This window comes from Urocitellus parryii, chromosome 4 (genome assembly GCF_045843805.1).
Source record: "Urocitellus parryii isolate mUroPar1 chromosome 4, mUroPar1.hap1, whole genome shotgun sequence".
NCBI classification, from domain to species: domain Eukaryota; kingdom Metazoa; phylum Chordata; class Mammalia; order Rodentia; family Sciuridae; genus Urocitellus; species Urocitellus parryii.
Genome location: NC_135534.1, coordinates 84,166,416 through 84,186,225, shown reverse-complemented (window position 1 = coordinate 84,186,225; position 19,810 = coordinate 84,166,416). Strand labels below are relative to the sequence as shown.

At 41.6% G+C, this 19,810-nt stretch overlaps 1 protein-coding gene across 1 annotated transcript in view; it reads right to left on the bottom strand.

Moving 5' to 3' along the window:
• Amotl1 (angiomotin like 1) overlaps nt 1-18,095 on the bottom strand; it is a 138,856-nt gene extending 120,761 nt beyond the window's left edge. The window contains exons 1-3 of the mRNA XM_026396103.2: nt 17,986-18,095; nt 12,949-13,083; nt 1,184-1,234 (exon numbers count right to left, since the gene is read on the bottom strand). Coding sequence (XP_026251888.2) covers nt 1,184-1,234; nt 12,949-13,033 — 136 coding nt within the window. The 5' untranslated portion in view covers nt 13,034-13,083; nt 17,986-18,095. The remainder of the gene's footprint in view (nt 1-1,183; nt 1,235-12,948; nt 13,084-17,985) is intronic.
• Nucleotides 18,096-19,810: the final 1,715 nt, after the last annotated feature.

Below are 19,810 nucleotides of genomic sequence, written 5' to 3'. Positions count from 1 at the left end.
AAAGATTCACTATGGTGTGCCTTTAACAGATAGCATGTAATGTACAATTCCATTAACAGAGACTTGATTGCCTCACACCTTGTCAGAAACACGTTTCTGAATAAACAAGGTACTCTTCCTTACCTCAGAGTGCCACTCTTGATCCAGACCTATTTTAAGTTCGAGATTCCCGAAAATAAATTAGAATTGTTGCCAAGGTGGAATTTTACTTGAGATGATGTGGAACTGGATAAGAACATACAGCCCAGGCTAAGAGGCTGACCAGAAACAAGGTGCCCAATGCTGAGAATATTTCAGTGAGTAAAATTTTTCAATTGCTGTGGACAATTTCTCTTCTCCTTTACTGCCATTTATACCATTTTTAAAAAATACTTTCATTTCATGGTAGGAAGTCAAGATTTTCAGCTGGTCATAAGAGAACAGCTAGGACAGTCTTGACAGATCAGGTGATAGCAGATAAACCCATCCCTGAGAACAGAAAAAGAAAAAAGGCAACCACACTAGGCCACCAGTAAGACAGGAGAGCAGGAATGCTCAGAAGGATCCTGACTGGTGCAAATTTCCCTCTCTTCACACACTCTGCCTTCGACAAATGTCACCATTCACCTGCCAAAATCTCTTACAGCCATAGGCAGAGGAGCATGGAATGACCTAGTCCAAAATACCTGGAAACCAAATGAAGAATAGCTATCAGGGGGGGGAAGGCGGCTCCCAGGTCCTGTGGTTTAATGACAATACTGCCCTTTGGAGGCCTTTGAATTCTTTAAATTCAGGGTAAGGACTACCCACACAATGTCCCTCTCAGGCAAGGTACTTTGGCAAGGCAGAATCGCCCACCACCGGGTCCTTCCAGGCAGATCAGTACAGGCAGATCAGTCACAGGTCTGGAAGTTTTATGTTCCATGCTGCTTTAGCATCACCACTGATCTGGGGACGGACAGACGGACGGACACACCACACACACACACACACACACACACACACACACACACACACTGCAAGTGGACTCTTACCCCGCTACCCCGAAGCATACGCTAGAAAAGGCCATTCTGTCCAAGACTGGAGCGTGCGTGCCGCCCAGTGTCCTTGACACTTTCTATCCATCCCTCCGCGGGATTTCTTCCAGAAAAAAAAAAAAAAAAAGAAAAGAAAAGAAAAAAGAAATTAAATTTTAAAGACTTACCTAACTCCTCCGGGCTGTAAGACTCGGGGGAGGCGTCCACAAACTCACTGTCTGGGGGAAGAAGAAAGGCAGAAAACAAAAACTGAAGCGCGACCATTCAGGGCAAATCGATTAGGCATCAGCTAACAAGCAAGTCCCTTAGAAAAGCCTGGGTTTCTCTCTCCCATTATCAGAATCCGTGAACCAGAGTCCATTAGGGACTCGGACCGCTGGATCCACTGAAGGTAAGGAATTGACAAAGAAATTTGGGGGCAATTCGGCCCAGGGATCATGCATCTTCCAGGTACTAGCAGGTGCGCGATAACTTTCTGCGGGCGCTAAACCTAATCTGCTGTTTTCCCCGCGGGGCGCGCGGGCTCTTGGATCCATCGTCTACCCTCAGCCGTCTGGGCGCATCCCTGTGTCGGCTGGGGCCTGGCGCGGACACTCCAGCGCTGAGAAACCTCAAAGTTTTCCAGCGATCCGGAAGGCTTGGGAATGCGCGGCACCTGCTGCTGCTGAGGGAGGCACCAGCTCACACTCTGCGGGGCATCCCGCGCGCATCCCAGTCTGTTGCTAAGCAACCGTGGCTGTCATGCTCTGCAGCGGCGCGAGCTGCCTTCTGACTCCCTGTTGGAGGTTGTTTTCCCCCACCCCAAATCCTTTGTGCATTTATTAATAATTAGAGCATAACCTGCTCAAAAACTATTCCCTGCTCTTATGTATTGATTGCATCTGCTCTCTTCCAATTGTTCTGGGACTTCTTGAGAGGTGTTATATTTTCAGAGCTTGAATTTTGTCTTGCAACAAGGGAGGAGGAGCTTAATTACGCTCCATGATTTCTCCTTTTTGAACCTATATTCTAACTCCAGTCCAAACATTATTTCCTCCTCTTAAGAAACCACCTGGTTCAACAAGATGAAATAATACGATGTCAATTTCTCAGGTAGGGAAGCAATTATGGAGGACTTCACAGCACTGTGATTGCGGTGGGAAGGGGAGCACTGCTCCATTGATTCTTAATAGGTTTCAAATACAGGATGTAACTTCTGTATACAGAAGTTAGGGTCTGAGAGACATAAAGTAATTAGTGTCACATTATGGGAATCTTCCTCTCTGGGTCAATGGCCTGGATAATATGGACAGATGCATTGTGTATTTCCCCCCAGGACTGGCTGTAACTGCTCTGCCAGGCAGGGCCCGGTCTTTTAGGACTTACCCTGGAGACAGAACCTCACAGCTGATAACCCCGAGGAGGGGTCAAGGGCAAGGAAGGAGTAAGCATAGATGTCTTTTCTCCGTTTTTTGGAGGACTGACAGTTGGAAAGGCAACAGTCCACACTGTTGTCTCAAAAGGTCCAATGTCTCAAAATGACTAGAGCACCAGCCACAGCAGCCTAAGGGCCCAGATCTGTAACAATGAGTTTTCAACCCGTACAATTTTAGCCACCCCGGGTTTTCCACTGTCAGCTTTCAGTTTCCAAATCCCATGGAGGACAGAAAGAAGCACTTTAGCCAGCATTGCTCTTGAGCTGAGGGAGGTGGGGCCGTCCTCCACCAAGGCAGCCATTCTTGAACTGCTTAGCCTATCTCTCCATCCTCTTCTGTTGTCCTGCTCCTGATAATCAAATCTCCAAAATCCAATAATCAAATATGCTTGAGTGAATATTTGCACATATTACTCCTTCCTATTCCACCTCCTAGAATCTTTCCATTTGCTCTTTGCAATTCATGGTTCATTACTGGCAAAATCTTCTGATCTTCAGTTTTCCTCTCAATTTTTTTTTTAATTTCTTGCTCTGAAATCTGACTCTCCTTGAATAGACCATATTATTTGCCACTCTTTATTTCATCCATCCACAAACTCTTCAGTTATTCTACTCCTTCTTAGAAGGGATTGGCATGTGGCTCACTGTCAGTTGCCCCAATAACATTCCCATGGAAATTCTCGTTTTTTTCCATATGGACATAGTGGATTCTTCTCACACTCTGGTCTCTCAACTATGACATCCTCTCCTATCCTTGACCTTCTCCACCAGGCTAGCCACCTATTTTCATAGAAACACCATTCTTAATGTCAATGTCAAGCATTCTGCTCTCCAACCACCACTTCCTACCATCCTAGTTTATTGCCTCTGTTGTCTTACCCTGGTGTCTTCTTGACCCTAACAACATCTATAATTTACCTCTTCCATGACCTTTTTTCTGTCTCTCACTGTCTTTATGATCTTAGTTTTCAGATTCATTGCTATTATTTCTCACATTTACCCTCAAATTCATGTTCCTCTCTCTTTCCATACTTTACCTAAAAAACAAACAACAACCCCCTGCCCCACAATCCTGATAAAATCTAATTCTCTTCTTTCTCTCTGTCTGTACTCAGTAAAACATGATTGGAGATTCAAAAATCATGCTGTTCAATTGTTAAAAATAAAACTTAACTCAAGTGGACCTTGTTGCATCTCAACAATCAGTCTATGTTGGCCTGGTTTATTGACTCTCCAGCTCTCCTGTTGCTATGAATGAATCATCTGTACTCCATCCAAGGCCAACTCCATTGCGGGTCAGACACATTTACATGGTTTTTCCCCTTTTCCACTTTGCTTTCCTTTGTCCTAGGCCATTCCCAGCTATGTACAACATGCTAATTTCATATCTTTAAGAAGAACAAAATCCTTCCTTGACTCCACATCTCTCTCCACTCAAATTCTCAACTGTCTTTTATAACAAAATTCATCAAAACAATTGTCTACTCTTGTAGTGTTCATTCTTCCTTTTGCTCTTAAAAGCAACCCAGGAAGGATTCTACCTTACCATACACCAAAGTAACTCTTGTCAAAGACAAGAATAGGCTTGCATTGCCTCCAATGGTCAGCTCTTGGTTCTAACAGCAGCTTTTGACCCACTGTTTCCATGAGTGTATGGGGTCTGATGGACTGTCTGCAGATAAGTCTCCTTGTTTTTCCCATTATATCAAGAAATAAATGCTCTTTGTATCCAAAGAAAGTCAGAATAGAGAGGGTTTTGAGGCCAGCTGGACCTTGATTCTAGGCCCAACTCCACCATTAACTGGTAACTTAATTTCTTCCAGCCTCCATTTCTGTGAAAATGGAAATAATTCTCATACCTAATATCTAACTGTGGTGAGAGTACAATAAATTGATGCACTTTGAGCTCTAGTAGAGAGACTGTAACATTGTAAAAATCAAGTTAATTATTATTGAATGCCATGTGCCTTTACAGCTGACACAAATGAGCTCTTTTCTTTCCTTTGACAACTCTGAGTTCCTGAAAGAAAAATACTGACCACACGGTATGTTTAAATTAAGGGGAATGTTCATTGTCTTTGACTTTCAGTTGTGTTCTAATAGTTGGCTTGAAAGTTGGTTATATGGCAGCAAGCTTTCCCCCCATGAGGAGTGCTATGGATCATATGTGACCCCTCAAAATTCATGTGTTGGAAACTTAATCCCCAGATACATATGTTTATGGTATTTGGATGTGGGCTTTTGGAGAGTAATTAGGATTAGATGAAGTCATGAGGGTGGGGCCCCCATGGTGGTATTAGTGGCTGCATAAGAAGAGGAAAAGAAACTCACACTAGTATACTTGCTCTGCCTCTCTATGCGACACCATCCACCATGTTACAAAACAGCAAGAATGCCCTTATCCAATGCTAAGGAGATGCCATCAACACATTCTTGGACTTCCCAGCTTCCAGAACCATGGGCCAAGTACATTTATAATCATTATAAATTGCCTGGTCTTGCATATTTTGTTACAGCAACAAAAAAGTAAGACAAAGAACATTACAAATATTTCACAGGGTGAGTAGGTTCTAGAGCCTGCCCAAACTATTGTTCTGCCAAACAAAAATTTACAATGGATTCCCCCTTCAGTTTGTTCATATACATGGATGACTTGTAAACAAAGAACTTTCTTTGTAGCATTTTAGTTATTTGAATTTTCTAATCAACTGGAGGTTAACGAGAAAGCATTTTTCTTGTTTCAATATTTGCTGTTGAAATTGTTCCTAAAATATATGATTTCAATTTTCTATCTTATGAAGTAGAGCAAACAATAATGTTTCTTATTAATCAACCTGACGTTTATTGAGAATTTACCATGCTTTCAACACTGTGCTAGGCACTGCAGATACAGAGATGATCAGGACCCTCATGACCTTCACCATCTAATAAGGCATTCTATGATAGAGAGCCCTATTGACTCTTGGGACAATGTCTAAAAGAGCCTCTTCACACTTGACTTACAGGTTTCTTACAAAGAGATGGTTCTACTAGAGGATCACTAAGCTATAATGGAGAGTACACAAGTTTTTAGGCTTGCATCTCAGCTCCATCAGTTATTAAGGGGGTGAACTCTCAGGGATGTTACTCTCTTAGAGCCTCAGTTTCCTAGAAAATAAGATTTATCTCATTGAATCATTGACAGTGGGAAAATAAGTTAGGTATGAGACAGACCAGGTACAGTGTACAATAAGCAGTGGGTACTTAATGAATGTTCGTTTTCCTTCTACACAGTGGTCTGGAATGTACCAGAGTGCCTTTGGTTCCTGCCTCAAGTGGACAGTAGGCATCCTGCTGTCATGGCCCCTGCAGACAGCAAAAGGGAGGCCCAGCTCCTACTTCAAGGTCAATGTTGGAGAGTGGAACACGTGGAGAGAAAGAGCAAGAAGAAACATTTCTGTGGCTTGAGGTGAGGTTTTCCATAGAAACAGATCACACAGCAGGTAGTATCTAATGATCACTGTTACTATTGCTCTGATACTTGACTAACTAAATGGACTTTCGGAAGCCACTTTGGGAACCTTCCTCCAAGCTATAATATTCTTTATTTCTTTATATTATTCTAAATATCTTGATTATTTTTTGTTATGTAAGCATATAGTATTCATTTGAGGTAAAGGAAAAGAAATGTTTAGTACAGATGGCTATAAACTGAAAAATAAAAGCTCCCTTTCCCATCTTATCCCAGGATCCATCTCCAACCTCAAACACCATCCACAGCTTCCTGGTCATCATGAAAGATGTGTTTTAGGCATATTTACAAGTACATATGAATGATTTAAACAGTCAGATATAGTATTAATTACCAATTAATGGCAATACATTTCTAAATGTAATTTAGCTGCATCCCCAATCATAAGCGGGGGTATCACTATTTTCTGTTTAGTAAGGCAAGCAAATGTATTTAAAAGTCATGGGTAAAAGAATCTTTTCAACTATTAGAACACAAAGTTTAAAAACAATTTAGGCTTTTAAAGGATTATACTCCAGTATTCTAGAACACTCAGTCAGAATCCTCAGGTGTTGGTAGTTGAGGTACATACAGTTATATGCCATTCTGAACCCAACTCTGGGATCAAAGGAACCTCGAGCTCCATTTCTAGGGCTAGGAGCACACTCTGCATGTTGTTGTAGCTAAAAGATGTTTTCTCAGCAGAATGCCCATTGCTGATGTTCTGACTAGGGGAAGCAACTCTAGTTTTGGGCCAAGGACATGCCCTGAGCAGTCAGGAAATGCCATTAGCCTTTGGCCAGCCTGTGCTGCAGAGGTGGAAGGGCCTGTCTATCTGTCAGCCTGCCTGGAGCAGAGGCCAAAGAGAGGACCTTCTGTGGGCTACTTTAACTTTGGGGTCCTTTAGGAGTTACATGGTCACTTAGGCAGAGGAGGAAAAGTGATATGCTTCTTCCTCCAAGAGTTTGGTGAGGGGCTCAGAGCTACATGGGAAGAAGATTGTTTTTGTTGTTGTTTTGTTTGTGTTTTTTGTTTCCCAGCCAAGATATGCTATCAACTCTGTTTGCAAGAGAGAACCAGAGAAATGCTCTAATAACAAGTTAGAATGGTAGCCAGGGTGTCCTAGGGATCTCTTCACAGCCTTCCCAACATTCTCTGGGGAGGTCACCAATTTGAAGTATGAAAGACAGAAAGAAGTGAGCTGAGCCCTCCCTCTCTGCCTTTCTCACCACCCTGGTATTGCCCTTTGCTGTCTTTTGTGCAGGTCACCATCTGTCTCCTAGAGGCCCTCTGCTAGCCAACAGCTGAGCAGAGTGGAGAAGCAAGGCCCATCTGCCTCCCTCCCCTACTGGGGCAGTGTGAGTAGGACTGATTTGGGAGAGAAGAGTGGGGCTCTGACTGCCTGAGCACAGCATGACCCTGTTCTGCATCCTTGTCTCTAATCTGCATCTCTTGGCACAAGCCAACAGATGACACCAAGGATAAAAGCATGCCCACCAGAGTAAGATTTTATCAAAAAGAAATTTGTAATTAATTGGTTGTAGCATTATCTCCTCCGCTGAATTGGCCCAAAGGTTATTTCCACTTCTCTTTGGGCTTAATATTCTTTCCTTTTAGCACAATCTCACTTTATAATTCTTGATAAAAGGAAGGGAGAAAAACACAGTTGCTTTCTTTCCTCTTAAATGAAAACCAAGCCTCAGATAATTGCCTTAGTTCTTCATAAATTCCAAAGAAGGAAGTAGGCTACATAGGAAGAATAGTTAAGTATATCTCATCTAAAAATAATCATTATCCTGGGGCTGGGGTTGTGGCTTAGTGGTAGAGAGTTCACCTAGCACCTGTGAGGCCCTGGGTTCAATCCTCAGCACCACAAAAAAATAAAAATAAAATAAAAGTGTTGTGCTCATCTACAACTAAATATATATATATATAAAATCATTATCCTTAGCAAAAACAATATAAGAAATAATATGACATGAAGTCTGACAGGAAGCCAAGAGCTCATTTTGGTGAAAATGCTAAATATGTTCTCTTAAAAAAAAACCTCAAATATCAGTGCAGAAGATGCTGTTAACAAAAGCAAGGTATTCTGCAAAAATACATAAGCAAATTGAATTTATCCAGTCCCCCATTCTCATATTCCTGTTACTAGCTATGATATAGAGATGAAGATTTAAAAGAATCCTACTCAATATCATATCAAAGGAAATAAACTCTGGCTAAGTCAAGAAGCTACTAGAAGGTGTAGACATGAATCAGAATAAAAAACTATTCCAAAAATACACACAGCAAAAGGTTCCTGTAGAGGAAAATCATATCCTTCCTACTTACACCCGGTTGGATCTATTGAGCGAAATCAGATGAAATATCTTGTGTTAAGAAAAAGGGCAAACACATTTGCTGCAATTGCAATCTATAAAAAACTATTTTTAAAAATCCATGAGATGAATGTGAGTGTCTGCTGAAATGCCGACCACCTAGATCTTGTGTTTTTCACCCCAGCATCCTGTACAGAGGCTTGAGAGAAAATGGCTCCTTTCAGAGCTGCAAATAGAGTGACCTTGGGATGTATCTCTTCTTCCACATGAAAATGGTTTTCCCAGTACATTGTGTGATTATCACAGTGGAGGTGATGGGAAGGACAGGAAGAGGTCTGGACTTTAGCTATAGTCTTGTCATTAAACTTTGAAAAGACCCCAAACCACCTCATCTGCACTGGTGTCTATAAAATGGGAGGGGTAGAACACAGGATGGCCCTTAGGAAGTGTGATGGAACAAATGCCAGTAAAAGGTGATAGGTGACAGAGTTTCCTATATTCCTCTTTGACCATGGAATGCAAGACAAAAAGCATCAAACTTCGTGGAAATGTGGAGATGCAGAATAACATTGCCCTTTGAAACTGACAAAAAAGTAATGGACAGGACACAGCTCTGAAGTGTAAAGCCCCGAGTCTAAACATGAGCTCTGCTGCCATTTGCTGTGTGAGTCTGGCTTCACTAACCAGCCTTTCCAAGACTCAGTGTACTCATCTGCAAAATGGAGATCAGAATAACTACTCCACAAGATTCCAGTGAGGGTTTGAATGAAATGCAGTGGTATCACTTGGCTTACAAACCGCACTCAGAAAAGGTTGCTTCCTTCCTGAGCAATGACCCTGAGAGGCACCAGAAGGGAAATCTGCGCCTTCCTGTTTTAAAAGCATAATGGAAGCAGTCCCATTAAATTTCTGCAGTGCACCTGGTCCACCCTGCCAGGCTGTGCTTCCCAGACTTCCTGATTCTCCCCTAATGAGGTAAGTAAACAGGTGGAGTCCCTTGAAATTAGTAGATGACAGCAGGACTCCTAAATAGCTGAATGAGCACATCTGGAACAGGAAGAAGAAATGTTTTATGGTTTTACTGAGAAGGGCCTCCCTCCTGCATCACATATACGTATAATGTGGCAGTTGACAAATCAAATGAAGAGCCAGATCGACTTGTAACGCAACAGTCAGAAACAGGGCACCAGCCAAAGGCCATCCCCTCGTGTTTTAGGTGTCAGGGATTACATACAATTTCATTTGGAAAATGCCCTTCAGATCTTTAAAATAAGTTTGAAAACCCACTGGCCCAGGTCCTTGGAAGTGTACGACACAGAGAGAGTTTCTTTCAGAAACTCCTTATCACCCCCAGACATCCTGGACTCTCCCCAGCCAGCTTCCTGAAGGTAGTCCCACCCTAATGGCAGCCGGAGATGCTCCAAGGATAACACAAGGACAGATGTTGTGTGGATCTGCCTCGAGGTCTATGACTCACCAGGATGACTGCACTTCCCTGCAGTTAACACAATTCTCACAGGATTTCATGAAGCCAAGAACCAGACCCCAAGACCTAGACACTTCTAGGACTTTCCCAGTACTTCATTAGAAATTCAAACCCCACTCTCCCCCACTGGGCCTAAGAGATGGAACAGCTAGTACCAGTCAGTGGTGGGGAGAGATGGGGTAGAGAAACATGGTGCTGAGAAAAGATACTTGGAAGCAGGTGGGTAGAGACCTTGCAGTGCATTAGATGAGGCAGCTGTAAGCTTGGATAAGATCCACATGTTACAACAGCTCTGTTGATTTTTTGGCCCTCTTCAGAGCTAGTTCTCTTTTCTACTGTGGCAATTAAACCACCAATAATAAAGGTTTGTAACTGGTTCACCAGAGCCTTAAATTATGAAGACAGAGTAGGGAGTGTTGGAGAGTAGATTGAGGAGCAATAGCTTATGGGGCTGGAATGGGAAAGATCTAGGTTCAAATCCCAGTTTAGTCATTTGTAAGCCAAATGACCTTGGACAAGTTCCTTAATCTTCTCAGGCCCTGTTTCTTCATTTATAAAATGAGAATACAGTTGTGAGAAAGCTTGAGATAGTCTATATCTATACAAAAAGAGGTTTAGTGTAGTGTCTGACAATTGTATATAATAGTATATACTTAGTAAATGATTTAAAATCTTTTTGAGCCTGGTGTGATGGTGCACACCTGTAATCCCAGTAGCTCTGGAGGCTGATGCAAGAGGATCGCAAATTCAAAGCCAGCCTCAGCAACTTAGTGAGGCCCTCAGCAATTTAGCAAGACCCTGTCACTAAATAAAATATTTTAAAAGAGCTGGGGATGTTGCTCAGTGATGAAGTACTCTTGGGTTCAATCCCCCATACTCTCCACAAAAAAGAAAGAAAAGAAAATTTTTTTTTGATTTCTCCAATCTGACTTAGCTCTGGCACCGTGGGGTAAGCACTCTTTGTTTCTGCATGAGTTTCCTCATCCCACTTCCAGACTTCACCAGATTCCCATTTTTGCCTCCCTACTCAATCCCTTTAAGACTTAACATCTTTCCTGAATCCCAGCCCAGGCCTCGGAACCACCCTAATAGCAGCCCACAAGCGTTTTCAGATTTCACCACATCCATCCCTTGTCATTGTGCTATACCCTAATATCTAATATCTAAACATGGCCAGACTTTGTCTTGGGTGCCTCCATCATTGCAGACATATTATCTGAACTGGAACCAGATTTCATAGGATTTGCTGCCTCAGAGGCGCATCACTTACCCCACAGCTGTGCCTCCCCTGTAGGCAGACCTCAACACAGGTCTGTTTCCCCTTCCTATTGTCCAACCTTTTTCCAAAGAATGTAGATATCTGACATGGTAAACTCAGAGGGATACGGTAGTGTGTGGAGCTAGTCACAATAAGCACTGTCAACCCTTTGTTACAGTGATCCCAGAGGTTCCCTTCAGGTCTAAAATTCTAGGATGGTTGATTCTATTGCCTGGGTAACAAAAACACCAGTGGGCAAACCTCACCTATTTCTTTCCTCTGCTTTCAAGCTTTGGTAAATAGACCTGGAGACACTGAGTGAAATGCTGTGGGTGTGCTGAAAGCAGGGTAAAGCAATGCAGTGGTGCCCAGAAGCAGTTGTGCAGCCAAGTGGGTTGCCACAGCCCCAAAAGCCTCTCGATAAAGGCAGAGATATGCAGAGGATGTGGTCCTATCCATCATACATTCATTCATTCGTTCATCCAGCCACCAGCTGGCCATCAGCTCTTTGCCAGGTTGCAGTGATGCAAAGACGTATTAAACATCTGCCTCAGGAAGCTATTCAGGATACAGACAGCCATGATACAGTGTGGAAAGTGCTGTGGCAGCACCAAAGAGGGCCTCTCAATAAGAACAGAATGGGGGCAGATAGGTGGAAGGGCAAGAAGAAATCCCAGCTCAGCTGACTCAAGCTGAAGCTTCAAAGATGAGAAGGGACCATCCAAGTGGAAGGCAGTTGGAAATAGCTTTTGCAGAGGCTCACATGGATGTGAAAGCAGGACATACACAAGGCTCCTGAGGGAATAGATCTACTAAGAGAGAAGGTGGGTATTCCTAGTGGTGAGCAGCAGGAGATGAGTCTGGAGAAGCTGGCCGAGGTCTCATCAGAAAGGGCTGTATATTGAGCTAAGGAGATTAACTTTAATTCCACAGTCTGTGCAGACAGACTGGCTTAACAAGCTTTTAAAAAGTGGATAGAGTGACAAGGTGTTGGGGCACAGGAGAAAACAGCTATGGACTGCATCCAAATTCCTGCATCTGACTTTCCCTTTGGAAACTCTCCTCCAGTTTGCCATAATGTTGTTTGGAAGATGTATCCTGGTACAGTGCAAAAGCTCTGTGAATGTTGCTATGTAAATTGTCCCATTTTAGAGATGGGGCACATCAGAGAATGTTGTCCAGTGATCTCTATGTCCATATTGCTTTCTCTCTTGTATTCCCATTGCTTGGTGTATAATATATGACAAACAGTATTCTCAAATGAATGAATGAACACAAACGGGAGCCAAGCTCTCACTAAAAGCATCTTGTGAGTGCATTCAGTTCAGTAACCTCTGATCTCTCCATCCATAGCCTTTTACCACCAAAGTCAATCTCTATCAGATTTGGGGGATGGGAAAGTATTGAGTTGAGTCTTAGAGTTCTGTTTCAGGGTTCGGGTTCTTAATTTCTACACTCCACTCCAGGAGAGTTACAACATCCCATCATTTAAGGCTAAATCACAACAATCATATATCTGGACAAAGAAAAAGGGGAGGTGAGCTGACCTCCTCTGTTTGTAGGTGTTGCTTTGGCCTTCATTTGAATGCTTCTAGGGTTGTTAGGAGGCAAGCAATACAGGAGCATAATGCCTGACACATACCCCAGCACCCACCTAGCAAGGGCCAAAGCTTGGTAAATGGCAGCCTACATTACTGATTCTTATTAGAGTTCTGTGTAGCAGGCATTCTTACTCTTATGCTACAGCCCAGGTATTTTCTCAAAATCCCATAGCTTGTAAGGAGTAAGTTTAGGACTGAACCCAGGTTTGTCTGACTTCAGAGCGCATGCCCTCTCCTCTACACCCAGCTGTTTTTGAAAAGGCAATAGCACTGGGCATGTACCAAGAACAGCTGGGCTCACATAGGGAGGTGCAGGAGTTGAAGAGTACCACGCGTGTCAGGGACATCAAAAGCGACCATACCTGCCCTTGTGCTGGGAAAATGATGAATTCCACCAGGCGACAACCAGTTTCCTTCCTCCAAAGCCCACTTTTCACTGAGGTCCATGCTTCTAGCAAGCCCCTTGTATGTGCAGCTCTCAGAACAAACAGAAGTCCCTACAATACATAAAGAGCACAAAAAAAAAAAAAGGAGGTGTGAATTAGTATTGAAGTTCTCTTGGAGATGGGAAAATTTCATGAAGGAAATTAGTCAGTTTCTAATTTATCATGTTTCTTTGGCATGAAAAGCTTATTGTTAAGATTTGGGCATGGCCTGAGTTTGAGGTTGCTCAAGTCCACAAACCAAGTTTCTTTGTGTATTCGAGTAACAAACAGTGGAACAACTGGCACGTGCTAGGCTTTAGGCAAAGAAGTTCCTCTTTACTTCTCTGTGTTGTATAGACTTCTAGAATTTCAGGAGGCACAGTCAGATCTCAATTTCAGCAGGAAGAAAGGAGAAGGAAAAAAATTAAAAGAGAAAAAAAGATATATTCTTATATATGTCAAAGAAAATAGACGAAAAAAAATTCAACTAAAAAGTTGTTATCATTGTATTGGAATGATGGCTACTTTTAATTTTTTTTGTAATTTTCTACAATTTCCACAATGAACATACGCTGATTTTGTAATTTGGAAAAAGTATGTAATAAATATTATTTTAAAAAAAACTCAGAGCCAATAGGCCCCATGGAAACCAATTTTCCACCTCCTCTTGAAAATCATGATAGAAAGGCACATGTCACAAGGGCTCTCAATTTTCATTCACAAACAGGTCATCCCACTCCACTGGCCACCTCTGAGAAGGCCTTCCTGCGGTATCTCTACTTACAAACAGTATCTCAGTGCATGACAACTCATGCCCAAACTTTTGCTCATATTACAAAGAGGTTTTAATAACACTCTGCATATAGCAGGTCTTCAAATGAAAGTGGTTGAATAATTGAACATGGATGAGTCACCACATCTGTGCATGCAGCAAGTGGGCCATCCACCATGGCAGAAATCCTGCCAGCCTAATTAGGATGGGCATTGATTATCATGTGCTGTAATCAGACCAGCTGGCTTGATTTGGCCCCTAGAATGCTGTTCAAAGTTGCCTTGCAGGTTCTTGCACTGCCTGCCAGTCAGCAGACATGGAAGACTGACTTGTTGCTTTTTGGATGTCTGCCTAGGGAAGTGTGGTGCTCAGGGGAGTTGCCACAAACAAAAATCTCTAATAAAATACAAGGAGGTGCTAAAGATTATAGTGTACTTTATTGGGCACTAGCTTACTAGGAATTTTTGTTCAAGCCAACTACCCAAAAGTTTTAGAAGGGAATTCTAGACTTTCTGGAGTGAATATAGCACAAAGCAACAGTAAGAACATTGGATTTAAAAATAAATCCAGCTGTGAGTTCTGACTTTGGCACTAACTGGATGACTTTTGGGAAATTGTTTACTTTTTCTAGACTGAACTACTTCAACTTTAAATGAAAATATTAAGAATAGATGTTGTCAAAGACCTGTTTCAGACTTCCAAGACTTGCAGGCTATAATATTATGCTTTTACATGCAAAGTCAACTTATATACTGCATCAGAGGACTGAGGAAGCTGCATTATTTATCCATTAGCCAACTGAGGCAATAGCCTCAGCCCATGAGAGGTGGCTAAGTGGGGCTCTGTTGAACAAGAGATGTTCTCCGTGCAAAATTTAAAACATGTCTGAACCATGATCACACTTGTATTATTTAATCAACTAAAATAAATATCCAACATTTTTATCTTCATTAGGAAATAAAATCTGGGCACAGTGGCACACACCTGTAATCACAGTGACTCAGGAGGCTGAGACAGAAGGATTGCAAGTTCAAAGCCAGCCTCAGCAACAGTAAGGTGCTAAGCAACTCAGGGAGATCCTGTCTCCAAATAAAATACAAAATAAGACTTGGGATGGGGCTCAGTGGTTGAGTGCCCCTTAGTTCAATCCTGGGTACCTCCCACACAAAAAAGATAAGATAGGAAATAACGTTATTAATAATAGTCCATTCTTTAAAAACAACATTTATTAACTATAGACTGGTAATTCAAAATAACTTCATTAATTTAAAAAAATCACTTCATTAATCCTTGCAATTCTTTCAGAAGAGTGTTGGAGATCTTAAGAGATTTGTTTGACAAAAATAGGCATTACTGATTAATCAGAAAGTGGTTTTCAAAGTAGACTCCTCACCCTCTTTACCCAATAGCCTACACATCCCCAGGAAACAAATTTGCAAGATGATATCGTCTGGATGTGTGAGGTTAGACTTCACATATATGCATTTCATTTTATTAATCTGAACTAGATAGGTTGACGTTGAGTGTTTTATTAACTGCAACCTGCAAACCCTGCTGATTTCTCTGCTTCTCAAATTTCACGCCTCAGCGTGGGAAGCCAAGCATCAAATGTGAAATGAAATTTCATCAGATACAAGTATTGCAAGGAAGACTTTGATCAATCACATCTGTTACTGAAACTCCAACAGGATCCCTTGAGTCAAAGTTGCTCATGAAAGTCACAATCCTAGAAAATAATTTCCAAGTCTCTGCCTGTATAAAACAACTTATTCAAGGTTTTCACTAAAATATTAAACTTCTATCCCAGTAAAAACTCTATCAAAAACTTAAGTCCAGGAAGAAGAAACTAAAATTTAAAGCAGTCATGGGAACTTAATGAAAAAAAAAATTACTGCAACCATGGAAACAAGAAGTGAGGAAATACTTTTCTCTAGATCAGCATAGGAAGGCTCAAACAACATGCACAAGTTGGGTGGGTTGAATAGGAAAAACTATTAAAAACTTACAGTTGAAACTCTTGACTTTGAGAATCGCTTTTTAAAGAAATTAGCTACCTGCATAGACGATGAAGTCCATGGAATACTGGAATAGTATAAATATAAAATTGGTATTCAATAAATATTGATTGATTGAATGGATGAATAAATGATAATGACAGGGTGAATACTCTGGCCAGGTATTATATCTCCTTAAGCTCCCCAAAGAGACTCAGCTAACTCTGATAAGGTGGTATGGGACTGTCCAGAAGAATGGCCCTTTAGACTTAGAGATGTTTAGCTCTCTGGCTCTCCCATGACCAAAATTCTCCTGAAATTGACATCCTCCTCTCTTGCTGATGTGCCTTTGGAGTGAGCCACTACATAGTTACCCAAGCCAGAAACCTGGCCATCCTTGACTGATTACATCTCGCATCCAGTCAACCACTGAGCTTTGTCTATTCTAACTTTCAAGAATTACCTGCTTCTGTTTTCATTGTCCCAGCCTTAGTTTACCCACCATCATTTCCCACTGAGATGCTGCATCACTTCACCGGCTCCCTGGTCGTCACTTCTTCCATCCCATTCTCCACACTTTGTAGTAGTATTTTTAAAACACAAATCTAATTGTGTCACTCCCCAATTAAGATACTCTTTTGATTCATTATTCTCAGGAAAAAGCCTAACATGGCATGTGAGACCCAACTATAACAAGGTATTTGCAATCTGTAAATAAGTTCCCCCTTCAGTCTTTTGAATATTTAGTCATTCCCAGAGCTTTAGCAAGATTGTTCTTCCTGCTTCCTACCTTGTCACCCCATCATACCTTCCTCATGTTGCTAACTTCAACTTACCCCTCCTGTCTCACCTTAGACTTGGTTGTGTGTTCCCCAGAGGCTCACACAGACTACCTATGCTTATCTTGTTATGCCATTCATTGCACTGTATTGTAATTGTCTGCTAATATGTCTGTAGAGTTTAGTTAATAGTTTATGCACTTAAGAGCAGAGATTCCAACTTATTTGTATCAGTATCCCTAGCCATTTGCATGGCGGCTGTCACAAGGTAAAAAATATAGATAAGTTGAATGAATGAATGAATGAATGAATGGGTGAATGAAATGCTTGTCTTTGACCCAAGCATATCTTAGTTTCACACTTCCCTTTAAAATGTATTCTGTTTGTAATCTCACCCACCTCCTCTGCTTCTTTGCAATTTCTCTACTCTCCAACCACACCCTATCTGCCTCTGCTTCCTGGCTCCATTCCGACCTCCTCATCCAGTCTAACTTGCTGAGATTTCCCAATTCTTGCTCTCACTTTAGTTTGCATGCCTATCCCTCTGCCCAGCATGGCTCTGGAGTCCCTGTCTCATATACATCTGCCTCCCTTACTAAGCTTGGGATAAGACTACTCCTGACTCCCCATGCGAAACACCTGCCTACCTAATGCAGATGAGTTGCACCTAGTTCTGTAGTCACCATTTTGAGGGACATTTCTGGCACTGGGGACTTGGTCTACAAATACAAATTCAGAGAAACCTTGGCCATACTTAGGCTCTATCTTAACTGTAATTTTGTGGCTACCTCTGTTGAGATGGAACAAATTAATTAGAAGAGCTGTGCTTGGAGAATTGGGTAGCATAATCCATCACTCAGGTATTTAAGGAAACACTGGTTCTAAGGAACATAAGCATGATTACTGCAAGCAAGACCTACTTGTGGATAATTTAAATTATAAATTAAGATATATATATATATATATATATATACACACACACACACACTCATACATACACATTGCTATGCAAAATAAATTCATTTGATAAAAATTCACTCAGTGTCTTCTATGTACTAATTGTGCTAAAAATGTGAGATAGAAAAGGATAAATGTTGTCCTTTTCTTCAAGGAGACAAATATCAGACTTGTGGGAGGAGGCAAATATCTGGACACATCATTACAGAACAATGTGCTAAGAGTAAAGAAACAGACATGCACAGGGTAAAACAAGAACCTGAAAACAAGGAATACAGGAGCTGGAAGATGATCTTAGGACCTCTAGTCCAACCTTTGCCTTATGCATGAACCCCAAATATATGCCTACTCAGCCTTTGCTTAAATACTACCAGCAGTAAGGAGCTCACTACTTCCCCAGGTAGCTCACCGCCTTAGTGAGCACCTCTGTCAAAATTCATTTGTAGATTCTCAACAAAAGATTGATATTCACCAACAATCCTCAGTGCTGCAGAGCTTTCCCAGGACCTCCTGCCCCTTCAAAGGCTGCTTAAAGGTAGGATGCTCCTCCAGGGATATCAGATTTTACTCCAGTTCTGATGTTCTCCAAGCCCCGCAGGTGTGGACCTTCTTCAGTGAGTCAGGAATAAGAAGGAGCCTTCCATCATGGTTGCAAGTAGAGGGTATAAATATATCTGGTTCCACCCAGAAAACAAACAAAACAACTAATTGAAGCAGGAGAAGTAAGAGGTCACATGATGGAATATTCCTTCTCTGCCAGAAATACCAGGCTAAGATCTTCATTATCTAGGATCCAGGTCAAGCCTGGTGTCAGCTTTCTGGAAAATTCAATCATAGATGAGCTTGTGGACCAAAGGAGAATGGAGAGCAGTCTCCTCTTGGGTTGCCTCAAGAGTTTTGCTCTGATGTCTTTCAGTTTCTAAATTTGGGAGAGTTTTGCCTTCTAGCTCAATATAATCCAAACATATTAGACATCTAGGCTCTTAATATTGAAGAGATAAAATTCAGTGGCACTTATAAAAATCTTACACTTATTTGGAAGAGAAAAACACTCTTACTCTAAGTATCCACTGTGAGGAAGCAATGCCTCTTTGCATGAATAAAAAGTATGTGAAATGCTAGAAGGAAAGAGTCTCTGTCTAAAATGGCTGATGTTTGGAGAATTGAAATGATTATTCTGGGCTTCTGATTTGTTTCCATGAATTCTTACCAGCTTTGTATAATTGGAAAGTTTGAGTAACTGAAAACCATTATTTCAAATTGGCTTATCCAACTGGGCATGGTATTTGTAAAGCTACTGTGGAATTTATTGATGTTAATATTTTAAGTGTTCCAATAAATAATGTATACTACTATTCTCTAAAGAGCTGTGGTTACAAGCATATTTTTAGGAAGCGTAATGAAGTTAAAAAATTATGAGGTCTTTTGCAGAACCCTGTGACTCAGTCTTTTCATCTCTAAAGTTAGTTCATTGAGATCAAACTCAAAAGTCCCCTCCACCATGAAACCTTCCTCAGGAAGACTTGCTGCCCTCTCCCTTTGTATTTCTTAGAGTTCTTTATATCTCATTAGGACAATCCTTTCCCACCAGAGGATAAAAGTGAGACCAGGGCAAGGGACAGGTAGCTAATTATCAAAGAAAAGGAAAAAGTAGATAGTGCTCCTCATCACCTGATTGCTAACAATCTGCAGGGAGGGGAAGGATTACATTGTCCAACACAAGCAATTAACCCCTGGACAGCTCTCTTCCTGCCCTTTTGGTCACTTAGGCAGGGAAGGAGGTAGAAATGTGAGAACAAAGGAAACCTGAAATCTATAAAGGGACAGGACACCCCACTCCCTAGGGCACCAGCTCTGGACTAGCTGCTCCTCTCAGGATCTCTCTCTCTCTCGCTCTCTCTCTCTCTTTCTCTCATCTACCCTTTTAATAAATTTTTTTGCTCTTGCTTTGGGTGTTTAATTTTCAACACTGAGAGAATAAGGACCCAATCCTGATTTTCAAGACAAGTTTCAAAAGGACACACTTTACAAGAAGATTGCCTTTCCCATTAGAAGGTTGTATTCTCAGGACAAAGTCACATTATCCATCTTTCCATCCTCTCAGTTTGCACAATGCCTGGCCAGACTTGGGCTTGGATGGGGCTTGTGGATAAAGATTCACATATCTTCAGCTCAAAAACTTAAGTGAGCCTGTATCTTTAAACTTCTCACATAATTCAAGGTGAAAACAGCAATCATTACAAATGATTTGTTACCAAATTCTGTCACTCAGGCACCCAAGTACAAATTGATGAGCA